We start from the raw sequence: 19,717 nt of genomic DNA, 5'->3' as shown, positions 1-19,717 counted from the left end.
TCTTTGATACATGGAAAAGTTCTTTACTAAACATTTCTGTTGGTATTAGGCTAATCATACCATAAAGATATTGTGAATGGAAGGCATAAAGCTAGAATTAACTTGGGAGTAAGAGGTGCAAATAAACAGTTTGGCAATCACTGATCTGTGGGAATTACGCTGTCAGTTGCTGTTCAAAATCAGTGGAAAAAGGCAATGTATCTTCCCTAGCTTAGTTTGATGATCCCCAACAGTAATTTGATTGCCTGGATGAATAGTTTTTTTCTAGGAAAATAATTCACCCAGATTCTCCTTCCCTCTGATTTTAGTGCACGCACAAGAAACCGCCCAAGAGCTGGAGATGAGCTTTCAATTTCCCCGTTATCCCTAGTATGCTCATAACATCTCATCTCCAGTTCTTACACAGTAAGTAGCAGTTTGGATTTCTACCAAGGCTGAGCGAGTCTAGGCAGTCCTCTAGCGCCTGACCTTTACCACGTCTGTTGTTGTACGTTAGCGTTCTCCTTTACGTGGCTTCCCCGCCTCTGCAGGCTTGAAGTTGAAACACATTTCTCCTGCAAGCTGCAGCCTACACACCATCATAAACAAATTACATTCTCTGTGTCAACATTTGAAACGAAGTCACTAAATCATAGCGTGCTGGGATGGAATTGCTGCCCCTATCATCTACCACTTACTGCTATCAAAGCATATAACCGGATTAGTGGGGAAACAGCTGTATTACTCATACATTTAAGCTCTTTCTAACAGCAGGTTTCCTTTCTGCAACAAAGCACAGCCCTTCAGATAAGAAGAATGCAAATCCCAGAGGAAAGCATGACATATTAACCCCGAGCAGTCTTTATGTGACTTAATGGTTCATTCAACCCTTTCTCCCCAGAAATAAGTGCAAGAATTATAATAAATCAGTAGAACTAATATATTTTAGCACATCCACTTTTAAGCTTGCCGTTCCCCAGGATTTCTCCACATACCAGGCACGGTTGATTAAATCACCCTGTCTCTTTCTAGAAATGATTGACACGAGGTTAAATCCATGTCTCTCATTTGTGGGCATGAATCATCATACATATGGGTTTTGTGGGACAACAACTTGGCAGAGGTTAGCTGTAGAACAGCTCTCTAGTTAACTCAAAATCTCATTACTAAACACTCCATGGTTATTAAATCTAACAAGCCATAAAACAACTGTTGCTCTCTTGGCCAAAAGATCCAGGAGGGAAGAAAAATTGTAGACAACCTCCAATTATTGCTAGTACTCATATATCAGTCCACTAATATTGTGTTAACTGAAAATTACCATCTAGTTTTTTCAACTTTTTAATTAGGCATTGATGTCTAATACTGGCAAGCTCAACAGAAAATGTCCTTAAGCAATAACATGAAACATTATAAACAAATGTACGTTTCTTCCATCTAGATCAAAATTTTTAAGTTGATATTTTGGGGTTTGGTTTTATGAAGGAAGTACCGGAGATGAACTTGATTTAGACTGTATGGAATAGAGTCTAAAATGACTGTATTCCATGTTTTTAGACTGTATTTAGACTGTATTCCATGACATTTAGTCGTGGAATATTGTTTGTGGAATAATGATGACCTTTTCTGTATGAGTCATCATTCCTCCATATGACCCTCAGATCATTTCAAAAAGATATACTGAGACTATTTCAGGGTTAGATAAAAATTAATGAACCAGCTGCCTTTTAATACTGCACAGCAACCTCATAAATCATCAGGCTTTTCTCCAAAAGTATACAAGCAAGGATAAGTGAGGAAAAATTAAGCAATAAAGTGAAGAATTTAATACTTGCTTAAAGAGGAGATTTCGCTCCCACTAAGAAATTCTCTTAAAATTATATATATCATTTTCAAAGATCTAATTGATCAGAATTATGACAGTTCTAATGTATTATGTTTCCCTTAAAATGTCAATACATTTAAATCAAACATAAATATAGAACAGCATACACGAAAGAAGTAAGAAGTACAGCAACTAATACCAGCTTTGCAGTGGATAGTGCTTTATAAAAGTTATGCATGTGTATATGCTTCTACGAATAAACTTGGGAACAAATAACACTGTCATACTATGTCAGCTTTTAAAGTAGTGTCATCTCTTGTGCTTAACTTTGGTTTGAGGCTTTGGTTGGATTGTGGAAAAACTGAGAAAATTTTAAAAAGGAGAAAATCCTAAAAAATGACTAAGCGTCTATGTTTACTTCTATCGCCTAAAGAACACTGAGTAGTAGTACAATCATTTACTCCCTATTTGTAGCACATTTTCTGTCACAGAAAGAAAATGTCAGAATACAAATACAGTCCTTCCTACAACTCCAATATATGCCATTTAAATACATTAAAACATAGGCTATACAAAAGGAATTGCAATACTGAAAGCATTTAATATGGCGTTTTAAATCATAAATGCACAACATCAAATTGCATTGCCTAAAATATTTAGAGCTGCCATGTTCTGATATGCAAACTTCTGCGTGTTGCCTTCCCCTGAGGATGCACACCGTATGACAAAAATCAGCCTCTTCTGAGGTTCTGGACTCAAATATCTGACATTTAAAGATGAAAGTTCCTTATATATAACAAATTACAAACCAAAATGCCGAAAATATTCAAGTATTTCTAGTCGTCTTTTGATACAAGGCCTCACTAGAATAACGCTGAACTTCAGCTAATTACACCCTGGCTCTCAGCAGGGCTTATCACCTTGGGCTCAGTGCTACAAGATGCACCATTTCTGGTCAGCTGGGAGTAAATGAAGGAAAGAGTCTGTAAAGCTCTGTAAGTCGGGAGGTGGCCAGGGCCCAGATCGTCCTATGGCAAAAAATGGCATTGCTCCACTGAGGGCAGGAATCAATTTCCATCTATTTAGGAGTAGAGTCTTTTTTTTTTTTTTTAAAAAAGCAGCGAACCTAACAAGATTTCAGCTCTCTAATGTCACTACAGAAAAGCTTATTTTCCTTTAATAAAAACATTAGCTTCATTTTTTTTTCACTGCAACTTAGACTACAGAAAATCAACTAAGCCACTATTAAAAACTTCAACAAAGGAAATGCCATTGCAAATAAAAGCTCTTCTCTACTACTAGGAGAGAGGTCTAGCTAGACTGACAGCAAAAGATGAAGCAATAAGCGGTGTTCAAAGAGATTTCTGATAGCGATATTTCAGGTCTTTCTCCCTGCAGGCTGGCTACAACACATCTATGGAAGTTGAAAATTGCCTCCAAAACCACTGCAGAGTTACTCATTGCACAGACTGTCTCTTGTCATTAAGAGTATGTCAGTGTTCCCATCCTAAATCCTTAGACTCAAAGCTTTATAGTTCAACAGCTTAAAAAAAAAAAAAAACCTTGCCCAAAGCTAGACCGTGACATTTAGAGTATGAATTTCAAAATTAAAGTTGCTCATACTAGCTCTCCCCTCCTCCAAATCTATTTTATTTTGCCTTCCTCCTTCTTGAAAAATGGAAATTTGCATTTTAAATTCCAGATAAGTACTAAAAAAACTGAAATGCTGTTCCAAACCACTCTATTTAAGAACTGTTATAAAACTCTGTTTTAAAGAAACTGAAGTTTTAAGTTTAGTACTCAAGTTTAAAGTATAGTACTTATGTGTAGTACTAAAGTTTCAGATCACGTACTGAAAGCATCTCCTCCATTTGATAATCCTTACAATCCTCTTCCTGCCTCTGCAACCTGCACATCACATATGCTGTCCCTGTGCATGCATATTATGCGTATTTTTTTAAGATCACGCATGGATTCCTCCCTTTATTACATTACTTTTTATGAGAAAAATTTCTTGGCAACCCATCAGATTGCTAACAGTTGGACTTATCAGGAACACCTCTTTGGCTGTAAGCGCATCAGTTAGGATAAGCAACTCAAACGTCTCTGTTCTGGAAAAAGAGATCTCCCCTTACGTTCTCTGCACCACTCTTTCTCCAAAAATAAACTCTCATATCGCAATACTGAACCTGGGAATAACCAATTATTTCAACAGGATTTGCACGTACCAAACAAACAGAAGATGCATTACACACACCAGAATTGTCCATCGAAAAGGAAAATTTGGCTACATGGAAGTTTGTTTAAGTGACTTTTGCTTTGACTACTTCACTATTGTAGCTGATTAGCTCTTCATTCAAATGTATACATATCAACAACTATATCATTTTCATTATACTTTACAAGATAATATTTAGCCAAGCGTGATATTCTGTCATAGTTTTTAAGTCTCTTGGCAGCTCACTCCTCCAGTATCTCACATCTGGCATTGAAAATAGTTTATTTATGGTTTTGCTGATAACGCAAACTTTGTTAAAAGAGCAGATACTCACTGAAACTACATTCACGAAGTCATCATCAGACAAGGTCTCTAACATCTCAATGACAGAGGTTCGGATGAGCTTCAGTGTCAATCCACTGACACTCCCGCTCCTAACAGAAATCCACAGAATAAGAAAAAAGATGACTTTAATGAATTGCATTTAAAATGTACAGTGAAAGCAGAATGCACAAACCAGCACTTGCAGCAACTTTCACACTCAAATTTTCAATAATTCTCCTAAAGTGCTAATATAGCCCCAACTCACCATTAGTGATTTTACATTAATAGAACAAAAAATGAAGTCCGGTACTGACAGTCAAAGCCACAAATCTCTGGCTCAGATGAAATCATACTGATACATCATTTGCTAATTTTCATTTCGAGAAATCTAAAGAGCTTATCACATGCAACTCATGCACTATCAAAGCATTTTATACTCCTATACATAGATTTACAGCTTCAGAATTTCAGATGCCTAAATGGCAGCTTGTTTGATTCAGGGCAAAAGCTAAATTGAGGAGTAGAAATAGCAAATTTTGATAAAAACCACTTCTCATATGGAAGCACTTGACCAAATTTAAAAGCACTAAATGCAAATTCTCTCACTGAGAATTTTTCCCACCATAAAGCAATCTGTTTGACACATCAAGTTCAATGCCTCCTTCAGTCCCCTGACATTAGCTAAACACAGGAAGCCTTGACAAGGCAATGAGATTTTTGAATGTCTTTGCTCACTTTCTATACTACATGGAATAAATCTCTCAGTATAAATGGGCTGAGTTTTTATAGTAAATCAGAAAAAGTAGCTGCAAATTTGTCATAACATGTCATAACATTATTATTTTCTGTCCTAAAAGAATAACCCAATTTAAATAACTGGTCAATAAAGACAAAGAAAGAGGGCTATATTGACAAAGTGCAGCCTTTACTAAAACACTCCAATTCTCCTCCTATTTCCTTTTGGTTTTTTTTTTTTTCATATTTATGTAGAAGCACAAGATATATCTATCCATTAAAATAATTTACATTGCTTAGGGATTACTGTTACACAGAAAGTGAACTTGGCAATATTTAAATGTGCAAGGTAAAACATGTAAAGTCTGCATAAATTCTCATCCTTCAGGCTCATTAAATCAGGATTAAATACACCTGCATGCTTCCAGTCATTTGTTTTGGTTTTGTGTTTTGCAACAAATTCTGGCATTCACATGAGAAATTTTCCACTGATTCTCTAGTAATTAAGAGGCTGAAAGCAGAACAATATCAAATTGATTCAAAAACGTTTCCTTATGTACAACAATTCAAACAATTTTCAGGTTTTGTTTAGGTTTTTTGGAACTATTTTTTCCTGTGAGTCTACTCTGTTCAAATCCACTATTTTTTTGTGCTTGCACATAAGGGCTTCCTAATCCTCTCCCCCTTTTTCAGCACACACAGATTTGTGCAATAGATATGAAGTACTTTTTTCTAATGTCAATATCTAGTCATTAAACACTTACGCATCAACTAAAATAAGCATGTCTTTGGGAGATGCAGCTCCTTGGATATACCTGAAATAAAAAGACATAAACGACGTACTTTTGAAAACACTATTGTTGTGTTTGATCCAAGAGACACTGTGATCTCTGAACTAAGTCTAGCTGAACCAACTGCATCCTCCTATTGTTACTATTAGAAAACCATGTGCCATCCTATTAGTGCCCTTCTAAGTTCTTCTAAGTAAATCGAAGTTCAAACAGCAATGGGAAAGTCTAGAAGTAGACGTACTGGAAGTACTGATCAAAAATCACTATTTTCAGATGTTAATAACTGAGAAGGGTGAATACTATTTCAGAGCTAAAGATCTTGATGAGAGGTGAATTACTGTATCAGCCCAGCTCAGCAAAGGACATTTTGTTTATCTAAAGAGTACATTAAAGTAGCATGAATCCCAGTATCAGTATATATTATGCCTTGAGAGACTAACAGAAAAAAATCCTGAGAAATAATACAAAGAAAGAGCACCGCAGGTACAGTGTTCTCTCTCTCTTTGAGGTCTGGTGATTATTGTGTTAGTCTAAATCGGTGAGACACATTTGTAAACATTTGTAAAAGTCTGGAAGAATTATTCGGCCTGATAATCTGAATTACATTTTATTTTGGCACTAAATCAAAGTATTTAATTGCCTTGTCTTCATATCTATTTCATAGTCATCTTCCTAATGAAAAGGCCTGTGTAATGCCACAGTATTGCCTACTATACCAGATATTGCATAGCCAAGACTGTAATTCAAATATTGTCTACTGAGAAGAACTAACTGATTTTTAAAAGAAAGTAATGATATTTAAAAGTGAGGACTATTAGCTGGAAATAATAATTAGAAAATGTTGTCTTTAAAATCTTGTCTAGAAAGTGAGAGATGTATTTGCTTTAAAACGCTTTAAAGAAAGCTTACCATGGTCTTCTGCGAACATCATATAGGTCTATTTTGTTTGGAGTTCGACTTTTATCTACCCATGGGGAAGCTAAGAAGATGAAAAAAAGAAAAACATTTTATTGTCTAAAACAAATTGAAAACTTTCTAAAGTATGTTAAATGCTTAACAATATAACGTATCAATGTCACAGGCTTTGCATTAATATCAACATTCTGTAGAGGTAAGAGAAGTCTGTATTTTAGTGATCTATTTTTCCAATATACATATATATACTCATATACCCATATTTGTATGAACACGTAATATAAAATAATATAATAGAACTATAACGAAGGTTTTAAAGGAAAAAGTCATATTGAAAAAATATATTTATTGACCACAATTGACCAATGACTTTAATGGAACCACAATTTCAAGTAAAATATTTTGGGAGATGAAATAGTTTTTAGAACAAGAAAGTACTTTATTTTAAAAACACGTAATTAATTAATTAATTAACATTCTATATAGTAATACAGTGCTGATATAAAGCTCAGTTTGAATCTAAAAATTTATTCTCTGACTCAAGATAGCTTGGCCTAAAACCCCAAAATAGAGAAGAGACTTGAAAGTATCACCTTTCATGAAAATAATATAAGATTAAAATATCAGGGTGTGTGTGTAAAGAAAATTGAAAGATTAATAATCTTTCATAAGTATTTAATCTAAAATTTACCATAATTTTCAGCAAGAGTAACCATCTTTTCCTTACTGAAACACGAAACTTGCCTTTCAAAAATATTTGACAGCTTAACGAACAGAAATGAAAGTGTGAAAAATTACATGAAACAAATAACGTTCTGTAATTTATTTTCTCACTGTACACCACCAGCATTGGGAGAGCAATTTCCTGATGTTAATCATTTTTTCTGTCTAGTAAATAGAGAGAGATATAGGCACCTCTAGGGTGATTCTCCCCAAATACTCAGCCATCTAAAACAAATGGGAAGAATAATGATTCTCTCCCCTTGAATAAGAAAAGATCCAGTAGCTCAGAGTAGCTGCCTAGCTCTGTTTGGACTAAATGAACCCTTTCATAAGTGGCCATCACCTGAACTGACACATCAATAACCAGTACATTTAAACAGAGCATAAGTACCAAGACATTTATCAGTAAAATACTAACAAAAACCTTGCATACTTTTGCATACCAGAAAAGCCCCGAAGTCTTTTGACTTTTGAGCATTGGATAAGAACTCAGAACCAAGACCATCCAAGGTGCCTTGGGACCTAAAGGGTCCTATTCCCAGAACTGAGAGAACAGAGTTTTCAAGACTGGTCTATATAATTTTTTTTTTTAGTAATTTAAACATCATTACTTTGATACATCCAGGTAAAATACGCCTGTATTTTATGAATCCGATGTCCTGGAGAGAATAAGAACTATCATTGGCTACGTTTAGTCACAGAGTATTTGTGTCTGTCCAGACAAATTCATCTATTGCAATTCTACCTGAAAATCCTTCCTTTAAATACAGTCACTGAAACTTGAAAAATCTGTATTGAATGCACTAATTTCAGTTTGCATTTTGAGCAGTTTTGATAAAGCAACAAATGTAAATCAAAACACTGGCCAACACAGCTGTATCTTTGGCCAAACTTTTAAGCTTTCCAATAGCATCCAATAAAAGGTTATGCCCTATCAAATCTGTCCCTCTTAAGCAAACAATCTTTTTAAATAGCGAAATGCAATTATCCAAATGTATCCATCTGGATTTATTTCAAAACAACAAGTAAAATATAACTCTGAGGAATCTCCACTAAGAAGTAGATTAACTTTTTTTTTTTTAATAGTCGTGTTGATTTCATATAAAAGACAAGTCCAGCTCCTGAACTGCATTGTCTAAAGTAAATGCATGAGGATTCAAAGAAAATCTGAACGCAGCAACTGAAGTGGAGTGCTTCAATCATCAACGTATTCTGCTAAAACAGTGGTTACTGACCTACTCTGTATTTAAAACGGAATCAATCTTCTAAAGGCTTACAGAGTAACACATCAGCTCCTTAGCCCACATAAATTATGCACTGAAAACCATCAGATAAAGATTTAGATCTAATTTATCTGGTATCACAACCTTCAGGAAGACAACAGTCTGACTAACTTTATGTACTATTTTTAACTACAAACTGACATTTCTAAATTATGAATTTAAACTTACAAAAATGCAGGCTAAGATTACATTTTGTCTAGGTAAGAGAGGACGATATGAGAAATACAAATGTATACCGACTTAATAACACCTGACAGGTAAGCTCTTAATATCTTTGAGGTCAACACCAATTACATACACAGAACAAACATCAGAATCAGGTCATTTATACCAAATATAATGCGTCAAATCACATGAAGTGGCAAAATTAATACTAACTTCTATTGTGAGGAAATCCCAAATAACAAACTTCAGATGTCTGAAACTTTTCCTAATCTTTCCAAAAAGCACCAGAAGGCCTTGAAAGCAAAAGCTAGTTTTTAGTGGAATATAAACTAGACAAACATACTTATATTTTTTATACTTTTTTATTCAAAACTGCTAGGTGAGACAGAATAAAATGAAAGACCTGAAAACAAATCACCTTTCTGACACACACTTCAGAGCAGGTCCTTCTCTTGAAGACTCAAGCAACTCAGTCTTGTTCTCACTTTTCCAAGGACTGCAACCAAATCCAACCTATCCCTTCTGGCTATATCTATATTAGTAAGCTAAATACCACGTTAGTAGGGAAGACAGTCCCAGAGCTTGATAAATTATACTGTGAACTATTACAATGGTCCAATCATACCTTTCTAGAGGATCATAAAATAAACTGTGGAAAAAAAAAAAAATCATTCAGCACACTACTAATAGCCTACCTATGACTTTTTCAGATTAGTGCAAATGACAATTTGCAGTTTTTCATGCGGGGAGTTAGACTGAATGGTGAACACAACAGTTGAATTATACAACTTCTCTTTAACTTGCACATCCCTTTTCAATAGGCACAGGCATAGGAAGACTGTCATCAGCTTCAGGGAACTCTGGAGAAGGTCTTTAACAACATTATTTTTTTACGCTCCTTTAAAATAGCTGTTTTGGAATAATTTTCTGTCCCACATGTCAAGATTAAATTTTTTGTAATTAATACTGTGTCTTCAATTTAGACAAATATAACAAGCACCTGCACACCGCAGTTTCCATGGGAGTAAAATTTACTGCATTTATACCGTGACTGTGGAAATTTTCATGAGATCTTAATTGGTGCTGGATCATGCAAACACTAATTAAGAAAAGTAATGTTTACTGACAGAAGTAGTTATATTGATTTTTATGATGTTTTCTAGAACAGTAAGTATAATCTGGTGGCAAGTCTCTGCATGACTAAACAAATAAGGACTCAGCACTTAGTAGCTAAAATTGCATTCACATCAAGGAAGTGCTGAAATCCCACTTCATTCTCAAGAATCAACATGACTAAATTATTCACTCATCCTAAGCTATCTCTCTGGATTTGCACTTTAATTTTAGATGGCTTTGAATGGTCTCAAATCTATTCACTAGTTTTGGATACATTCCAAATACTTAAGGATCTTATTGAAATTACCATTACTGGGAAACTAAAATTCCCTTAGGACATTTGATCTCCAATGATCTTATTTTAATTTACCCTGATTTCATGTTTTATCAATTTTAAAAGATGATAAATGCTCTCAATGCAAAAATAATTAATTACAGATTTATAATAATATAGCAAGTGATTAGATGTTCACCTCTGGAAATATGCTTTGCCCTTGATCTGAACAGAACACCCTCTAAAGCCATCTGGGGAAACTGGGTACTGACTAAGGCCACCATACAGCCTAAGATGAAAGTAAACATTAAACAGACAAAAAAGTTAACAAATTTTCCTAAAAAAAAGTAAGATCAATGATTTTGAGATTGTCGTTTGTACTTATACAACCTATTGTTTAAACTGTGCATTTTAATCAGATGCCGTGGAATTTGGCTCACAGACTGTCTTGAAGATGTCAGCTCCAGTCTGCGTTTCACTGTTGCATATTATTATCTTTGAACTATGTCAGCACTACACAGTTCTCTGTTGCATACATTATGCTTTAGTCATGTTGTTCTTTGATGATTTTCCTGTTTGGCATATGGTTATATTTGATATTTTATAAATTATTCATTTGCTTTGATATCCCTGCTGCTCTTTGCCTTATGGAGATGTAGGTTTGGCTACATTTCACCTAAGAAGACGACACGCTATTTTTTTTCACTTCTGCCCGTATAGGGTGGAAATCCTCTGTTTGGTTGATTACACACTCAGACGGTTTACGTTGTCACCAGGTGAAGCCAGTCTAACAATGAGTTTTTTATGACAACAGGCTGTATATTTCCATTCCGTTAGTAGGATCCCAAATCCATTACTATATGGTCCTAATATACAGATCTAATATAGGGTCAAAAGAAAGGAAAGTGATCTGAATTCATGACATGTATTGTATGCTGCAACATAAAATTAGGCCCTCAAATGTCTTTTCATTATCTCAGTACAGAGACAAATATTTCTGCCTCTGAAGGTACAAACTAAATTTCACGCTCCATAAATATTTTGGTTGCATTTGTTTCATCTGGACTAACTATTCTCCCCGAGGTGGCTGGAGTATCCTTAGAGCTTGAGGAGAACAGGTATGAAAGCAACAAGATAGTGTTTTTTTCATTTTCCTGTAAGTGCAAATTCTGGAGATTTCTATTTGTATCACAGAGACACAGAGATGGTATAAACTTCAAATGCTGGCTGCAGTGTCCGTTAACTCACTAGAAATAACATGTAATCCTGTGACTGAGGGATCTGCTTGCACAACTGCAACGTTCAGCACAACAGCTTTCAAAAAATGAAGTCCAACTAAACATGTTGTAAGATTTAGCAAATCATGCTTATGGTAAGATCAAAAAGAGTACAGACCATACCCTTTCCTCCAAGATGTCAAGAAAAGAAAAAGTGGATAATGCTCAAAGACTTACTTCAACTCAAGAAGAATAAATGTCCAACTTTTGTGCTAATTGCACTAATTAGTAATTTATACGCTAAATTTCTTGGAAAGTTTTTTTTATCTTTTTATGCTGGTTTCCTTTGAATCTTCAATTCTTAATAGGAACTATCAGCTATAAAAATAATCAGAAAACCTTTTTTTTTTAAAAAAGTGAAGTTCTTAGTATTTCAAAGCTTTTGATTCATTTTGTATGGATTTTTTAGGCTTTCTAGTCTCTTATCTGCTTTTGTAATGACTTTCTTTGGAGAGTTCAATATCACAGCAGCAGCACTATTGCTTAGCATTAATGGTTAACACAAGAGCAGCTGTGCACAGCAAGCCCTTCATTTGGAGAGATATCATTTTATTTTATTAGAAATTGATTTTTAAAGCTGTTCCATTATTAGTTTGTCTAAGCAGGGAACGCTCCAGCAGTTGAGTGAGACCTGCTTCACTGACACCTGGAAAGATGTTTAATTTTTTTTTATTTTTTTTTTTTTAATTAAGGGGATGAGATAATACTAGCTCTTCTCAATCCACTTCTCAATCTTCTCTTCCAATTTAATCAAAGGATTTCAGAAGACTTTACAGGCAAAATTATTCTTCTGCATAATCTCCAGCATTCTCTTTTCCTTACCTGTGCATTTCTCCATTTAATATCTAGTAAACTAACTACACAGAAGAAGGCAAATATCCTAGTAAAGTCCTGGCATGAGGAATGTACAGAATGTAAAGTTCCCATCATACTACACTTACTAGATAGATAAACAAAGTAAGCCTAAAACCAAGGCTAATCTACAGTACAAAAGTGCACTCAAATAAGCCTTAGGGAGATGGTAACCTGAGGCAAATGGTGAAGAGTATAGCTAAAAAAATGGTTAGGCATGTAGCTAGTAAGGAACAAAGAATTATGTCTATACTGATAAAGTAAGGGTGGGAACTAATCTCATGTCCACATTATAAAGCGGTTGGCAGAGTCTCTGAGCCCTCCAGCCTTACGACGTATTTTTCAATTTTTCAGTTTAAAGCGTCTGAAGCAAGGTGAAGGTTGCATTGTAGCCCATCAGAGGGTGTTTACCGGATGAAAATTACATTGTGTGTCACACGTCCTGCTGTAAAGCATAAGAGAATCAAGAGGTGTTTGAGAACATGAAGACTACTGGAGTAGGGTCAGAGGACTACGTAGGATGGAGGAAACAAAAACTGGCGCAGTGCTGCCCGTTGGGAAAGGCTGCTAGCACATGATGTCCCTCGAATCCTACCATGAAACTGCCTGGAATAAAACTCTGGCTTGTTCTGTTTACTAATACAGACATACATGTAGAGATGAGGCGACAAATGAGCTTAAGAGAGATCTCTGTACGACTACTTAATCATGTGCTTAATATGTACTTAAAGTAAGAACTAAGTCTACTATGCAGACACCTACTTCCAAAACTGCAGTCTTGTTCAGTATCTGTTTATTTAGCTAGAGAAGGACCTGAACTCCACAGCTACCTTGCAATTTTAATTCAATGCTTCTCACGTAAACCGAGTTATGTCTCCATAAATAACAGGATCACCCACATCTTCAAATCCTGCTTTGTATCTAGTTTACCTGAAAGTCTGGTAAAGATTCAGTCTCTTTAGGAACTTACTATCCCTCATGAGTACAAAGGTCCTTGCACCCAAGAAGTTGATATTGTAGCACTTCACTTTTTACTGCCTTTCCTGGAGCTGTACCAAGCAGGGCTGACCTAAACCAGAGGCCCCCTCTATCTATTTCCTTTCCCCTCCCTGCCTCTGCCTCCTTCTCTAACGTGGGGACGGTCAAACGATGAGGACAAATCTGTGCAGCTGGGCTGGGTGAGAGGAGAAGGCCATGGAACTGCAGGCTGGAGGCTGGTTTTCCCTGTTTGAAGTCACCAGAGAGAAGTCACAGAGCTGTGCCACTGCCACCGAGAGTGGGAGCTGCCAGATGCATTGCTTCGGGAGAGCGAGGCCTAAGTTTAAGTTCCTACAGTCCCTTGTTAAAACTCTGGAGCAGGTGTGAAGATTCAAGGATCTTTGGGCAGGACAGCACTTCTTTTTCAGTTTTATTTTTGTTAGCAACTGATCTTGACCTGGTACAGCAGTTTTTCTGATCTTGACCTGGTACAGCACGTTGCCATCCTCTGCACACTGCTGCGGACAGGAGACTCTCCTAATACTGCAAATACTCTGTCACATGGAGACTACAATCTACAACTCTCCTTAAAGGATACTGAATCTATTCATATATTATCATACTGATTTTATTACTAAATAAAACCTACTAGCTGGAATCTGAGACCATCCATTTCAGGAATACTTCTTGTATTACATTGTGGTAAATATTATTTCACACGTTTCCCTGGGAGAATTGACTCGGTGCTGCTAATCAAATAGATTTTTGTAACTAAACATCAATCTTAATCAAGAGTGTGTTTTTACTCTAGTAACTCTGCAGCCAAATTTTCTTAATTCTCAGTTTTTCCTTATTTATTGATATGTCTAGAAAGATGCTGTGTCATATCTAGCTGCAAACAAATGCACTGGTTAGGCTGTCTGCAGTCCAAAACAAAATATATCCTTTATTAAGGATCTTATCTTTACAAAACAAAATAATCAGGGAGGTGAGGAAGTGATTAATATGGTCTCTGGCCAAAATCACAAAAATATAAAGTGCTTTTAAATCTGTTTAATTAGTAATTACTAAAGTGAAAATAATGTGCTTTCCATTGCAGGGTTATAATGAAGCATGGATTAACAATTATAAACCCCATTAGCTCTGTTATTTTAAGAAGGATTTCAAGATTAAAAGAGAAACTGGTTGGTTAGCACCTACACCTCCAAGCAGCCTGCCAAAACCTGATCGTAAATTGTTCTTTCAAACAGCTACTTTCTAAAACCTAGCAGTAAAATTATACAGATAGACGCCTAACAAAATGTAAGTCATTTAACACTGTCAAGCTATAATAAACTATTTTAATTAAATTTACTTATTTTGGGGTAACAAATTTGTCCACAGCCCTCTGGTTAATCATAAATTTATTCTGCAGTCTGATCTACACAGAAGCACCTTTCTGCCTACATACAGACAATGAAGCTCTGCATGTGCAGAAAAGGGAACTTTTCCTTTTTTTCCCCAGGGAACTGATTACAGGAGGAAAAAAAGGCAGGCTTAAAGCCAACGTTTCCTATTTTCACAAATTAATTCAAGATTAAAAGAAAAAAAAAACAAAAAAAGATTAAAATCTTGCATGAACTCCTTCCATCACTTTGGAAACAATATTAGAAAAGAAAAACAAAGCCTGAACTATATTACGGATTATAGGGATTATATTCTCACTTAATTTTACTCTTTCAAAAGTTTATCTACATCAGGTATTCTACTAGTCCACATCTGATGAGCGACATATACCCTTCCAGAGTACTCATCCATTTCATCTAGTACTCATCCATTTCATCTATTTTAGGCAGGTGCCTAGCTGGAGGATCTTACCCTCTGAGGATAACCATACTCCTTCGGTGCCTGAAGAGAGCCCAAACATGCCTTAATTTTAAATAGCTAAACTTGAGCCATCCCGTTTGATGGGATGAATCTCACCCTCCGTGAAAACAACAGCTGTGAGTGAAAAAGGTACCTATTATCCCAGGCTTGCCTCCCAGGGTTGCCCAACTCCAAGCTGCGCAGGAGGTCTATTGCCTTGTCCATCCTCAAGGCTTCACATCCCTCCTCTGCCGCCGGGTGGCTCTGACAGTACCAGAATAGGGCAAAACTGGCAGGGAAGACCGAGACTGATGTATCGCAGAGTTAGTTCTCCCATGGTGATGCAAAGGCGGTAGACCCACCCACTGCTTCGTTTTCCGCATCACGGTAGTAGCCCACTCGCAGTGCAGGAAGAACAAATCACGGGCTGCTTCTCCTTCATCACTATTTCCGTCTGCCTCTTCATCTCTTGTTTTTTTAAAGCACTCCAGAAATGAAAGTTCTGAATATTAAAACATTGTGCTGCAATACTTCCAACTTTATGTCTTTGCAAGTTCCATTTGGATTGGAATTAACTGGCAATTTCGATGATTTTACTAAAACTTTGCCAGGTTTCTGGTTTTAATTTTGCATCACGAGCTAGTCAAACACTATGCTAGGATTATGCAAGTGCCATCTTAAAAGCTTTTTTCTCTCCATAAACCAATTTCTAGAACTAGAAGAAAAAACTCAAAACTTATTTCCTCATGTTTGAAAAGTCTTTAGTTGTTGTTTTGTGGATGGGACAGTAAAATCCTGTGCAACACTGCCAGCCATCAAAGGGCTAATCAACACATGCATGGCATTCCTTATGAAACAGAAACATTCCTCCAGTACCATAAAAGAAAGGCAGGTCTGACACTGTAATTCATAGAAAAAGAATGATTTAGGTATAAAAATTAATGCAGAAAAAATGATAACTACATTGTTCAAGAATGCCAAATTAAAGGTACTTAATACGAATGTATTATTTTTTCCTCCCCTTTTCATTTATTGCATTTACTTAATAGTTAAACAGAACTGAAAGATTTTACTGCAAGCGTATGCCCTGCAACAAACTTGCAGGCAGTCAGCCTCTATTTTTCTACTTCAGTCCTCAAGAAACCAGCAAGAACAGTACTACGGGGAAGGTGCTTCAAAATTTATAACAATTTCTGTGCTCTCTCTTCTCTCAGGGAAAACACATTTTTAGCCTGGTGGCTCACAGTGTTCCCAATGCAACTGTTTTGTTTTGTTTTGTTTTTTTACTATTTCCAACAACTTGCCTTTCGAAATCCCATAATATGAAATTTCAACAAGATTTGCTTAAAAAAACCATGACATTCTTTCCATCTCTGCTTTCATTCACGGCATTGGTGAAAACTAAGTCTTACTCATGAGTTATAAGTAAATAATAGAGAATTGTTCAGTTGCAGGACAAAGACTGGAAGGTTTCACAAATATTTTGAAACTTGGCAGGTTTGGTAAAGATGCCAGAATTGAACAAACACATTCAAGGAAACTGAGCCCTCGAATAACCACAACAAGGAAAGAAAAGAAAGTTATACAGGTGCCCTGGACTAACTTGCCTTCGGCAGACAACTCAGCTAAAATTCTGCTTACAAACTGAACGTTAAGAAACAGGAAGGGTCCTATTGCACAAGGGATGTGTGGGAGATGAGAGTAGTGCAGGATAATGACTTTAAGGTCGCTGTGGCTGCAAATCGGACAGGACCATACACCAAACAATATATCTAATCGAATGCAATACACATTCACGACATTCCTTTAGGTCTGGGTCTGACTTTTGGATGTAAACAAAATATCAGTCTTTTTTCTAATGTCGGTTTCATTCTGCCACATGGATATTTAGAACTGCTCATATCTTTAGTCATCTTTTTGCTATCAGATTTCAGTGCAGCTTGCATTTAATTTTACTGGCGCTGATTTCATCTACAGCATTGTATCTTCTTGCAATGCAAGTTAAGCTTACTAACAAGCTTACAACTAGAATTTAAACAACATAAATGCCTCCCATGTGACTTCATGAAAATATTCTATTTAACAGAATATTGATCACAAAGGATGCTGTATATATAGTCTACAGGGCCAAGCCTACGAGGAAAAACAGCTTTGAAAACGATACGCTTGTTAGACGAAGACTGCGAAAAAAATCACTTAAAACGTCTGAGCCATTTGATTGTAATGGCCTGACAATCTCACCAGCCAGTGTCCTCCACGTATTTCAGCAAGAATGTGGCTGTTAGAATTATTTGATGTCATAAAATTTGGATGAACTCTTCAGAAAATATCTAACACAACTTCTGGGGAACTGCATATTTTATATCAAATTTAATACCTGCAACGCTTCAGACTTTTAAATATGTCAGTAGTAGCTATGTGTTTAATGTCAGATGAAATGGTCAGCTGTGACTTGAAAAGAACATTTCTGTTATGCAGAACCACAAGTACTTGCAGGCTAACGTCATTAGATCAGCTATACCAACTTTCAAATCGATTGCAAACAACAGCCACTCCATGGATAACCGAGAGTGGCCTCGCAGCGACGCCAGCACTCCCAGGTCCCACAGACTGTGTATGTCCAGATTGTTTACATGTTCCCTAATACGATTCTCCAGCCTGTACAATAATCAAGGTTTACTAAAGTATTTCTGCACAGCACTACAGTCCTTTACTGATCAACCATCACCCACTCTATCTAACACCACATAGACAAAAGCTATGCAAACTTTTTTTTTTTTCATTAGCAGCAGAACATCTATGCATCAGAAACTCATGTAAAAAGCTCTTGAAATATTTTGCAACTATCTATTATGAGCATGAAGTCAATGGTTCTCAGGGAATGATTAGATAGTGCTAACAGAGGAAAAATAGAGAAGAGTATTTCTCTTCACGAGTATGCTGCTGTTGAAACGAATGGAAGCGCTGACACTACTTGCTCTCACTAATCTATAAAATTATTTTAGTCAAGATATACTTTGTTAACTAATTAGATGAAGGAAAAACTTAGTATAACGTGAGTCCATCAAGCCGACTAAGGCTCTAACTGAAAAATATGGAAAATAAGGCTTAAGGCCCATGGAAATATCCTGCATTGTGCGTTCTCTGCCCTTTCTGCCTTGATATTTCAGAATGAACGCTGGGCTGAGTATCTTCTAGGGAAAAATGGTTAATAAACAAAACCAAGCAAGTAATCTATTAATTTGTAACAGGTGAAGTGGATCTCAATTCAAGTTTTATTGGGGCACCTTTAAGGCAAAGATATGAAGTTGCTGCACACAACCACGCTGTACAGACCAGACCTGACCTGCAGTGATCCTGTTGTCACTGCAGATATATGGAAACACAGAGAGATCTGTGTTTTTATATATCTTTCTAACACTTTTCTTATATCTCGGTAACCATCTATGTACATATGTGTCTTTCTAAATCTAGCTTGCCTAGACTACATACATTCTTCTGCTTAACAAAAAAGAAGAGCCTCCCAAGACAGCATTTCACATAGAATGCGACTTTCTCCTGAATAAAAATGACATTTGGTATAACAAATATTTGATGCACTAATTACATCAGAAAAATAAAGGAAGTGAAAACTTGGGTTCCATTCTTTCCTTTATCTGATACCAATAAACAAATAAATCCAGATGTTAGCTATTTCATGTAACAGGGAGCTTCCTATTCTCATTCTGCTGCATCTAATTACTATACAATTTAAGTCTAATACCACTTGCTATAGTCTATAAAGAAAAAAGACTGAGAAAAGGGACTGGTGTAAACACTGTGAGCCTCAACCTGGTTGTAGTCAGACAGCTGTCTTGTCCTGTTGTTATAGAGAAGAAGAGTATAAACGCACCTAAGAGTCAGACAAAGCACTGCTGAAAATTATAAAAGATCCTACCTGTGATGCTAGAGGAGTGCCCAAAGGTGACTACAACAGCATACATGTAGGAAACAACAGGATACATGTCATAGAAACATAATCTAATATTTCACACATCCTTTCCACCCACGGAGTCACTCACAGCAGGATCCCTTAATGTTACTGGTTACCATGGTGATAAGGACAGCCTAAGAGCCTATTAGGACAGAACTGATATACCATCCCATTTCTCAAGGAAGTGGGATATTATCAGATAAAAACATTAGTTCAAGAACCCTGTGATTGAAGACTGTCTCTATAGCTCAGAGGTACCTAAAAACCAATTTTTTGGAGAGACAAGACAGTGGCTATATTGCAGCTAACAATTCAAACAAACAGCTTTATTTTACTTTTGATTTTTGATAATTCCAAATCCTTCACAAATACCATTAATGTGGAGAAACTCATCCCTCTGCAGCAGGCTTACCTAAGGCCAATTTAATGAAGCAAAGTTTTACA

The 19,717-nt window shown here is 36.2% G+C and overlaps 1 protein-coding gene across 3 annotated transcripts in view; it reads right to left on the bottom strand.

Moving 5' to 3' along the window:
- CACNA2D1 (calcium voltage-gated channel auxiliary subunit alpha2delta 1) overlaps window positions 1–19,717 on the bottom strand; it is a 424,104-nt gene that overhangs the window by 103,858 nt on the left and 300,529 nt on the right. For all 3 annotated transcript variants that reach the window (XM_068922316.1, XM_068922406.1, XM_068922480.1), the window contains exons 8-10: window positions 6,782–6,851; window positions 5,846–5,896; window positions 4,357–4,456 (exon numbers count right to left, since the gene is read on the bottom strand). In XM_068922316.1, the coding sequence (XP_068778417.1) occupies window positions 4,357–4,456; window positions 5,846–5,896; window positions 6,782–6,851 (221 nt within the window). The remainder of the gene's footprint in view (window positions 1–4,356; window positions 4,457–5,845; window positions 5,897–6,781; window positions 6,852–19,717) is intronic.

The sequence above is a fragment of the Struthio camelus genome, chromosome 1 (assembly GCF_040807025.1).
Source record: "Struthio camelus isolate bStrCam1 chromosome 1, bStrCam1.hap1, whole genome shotgun sequence".
Taxonomy (NCBI): Eukaryota; Metazoa; Chordata; class Aves; order Struthioniformes; family Struthionidae; genus Struthio; species Struthio camelus.
This window is presented reverse-complemented; position numbering and strand designations above follow the sequence as displayed.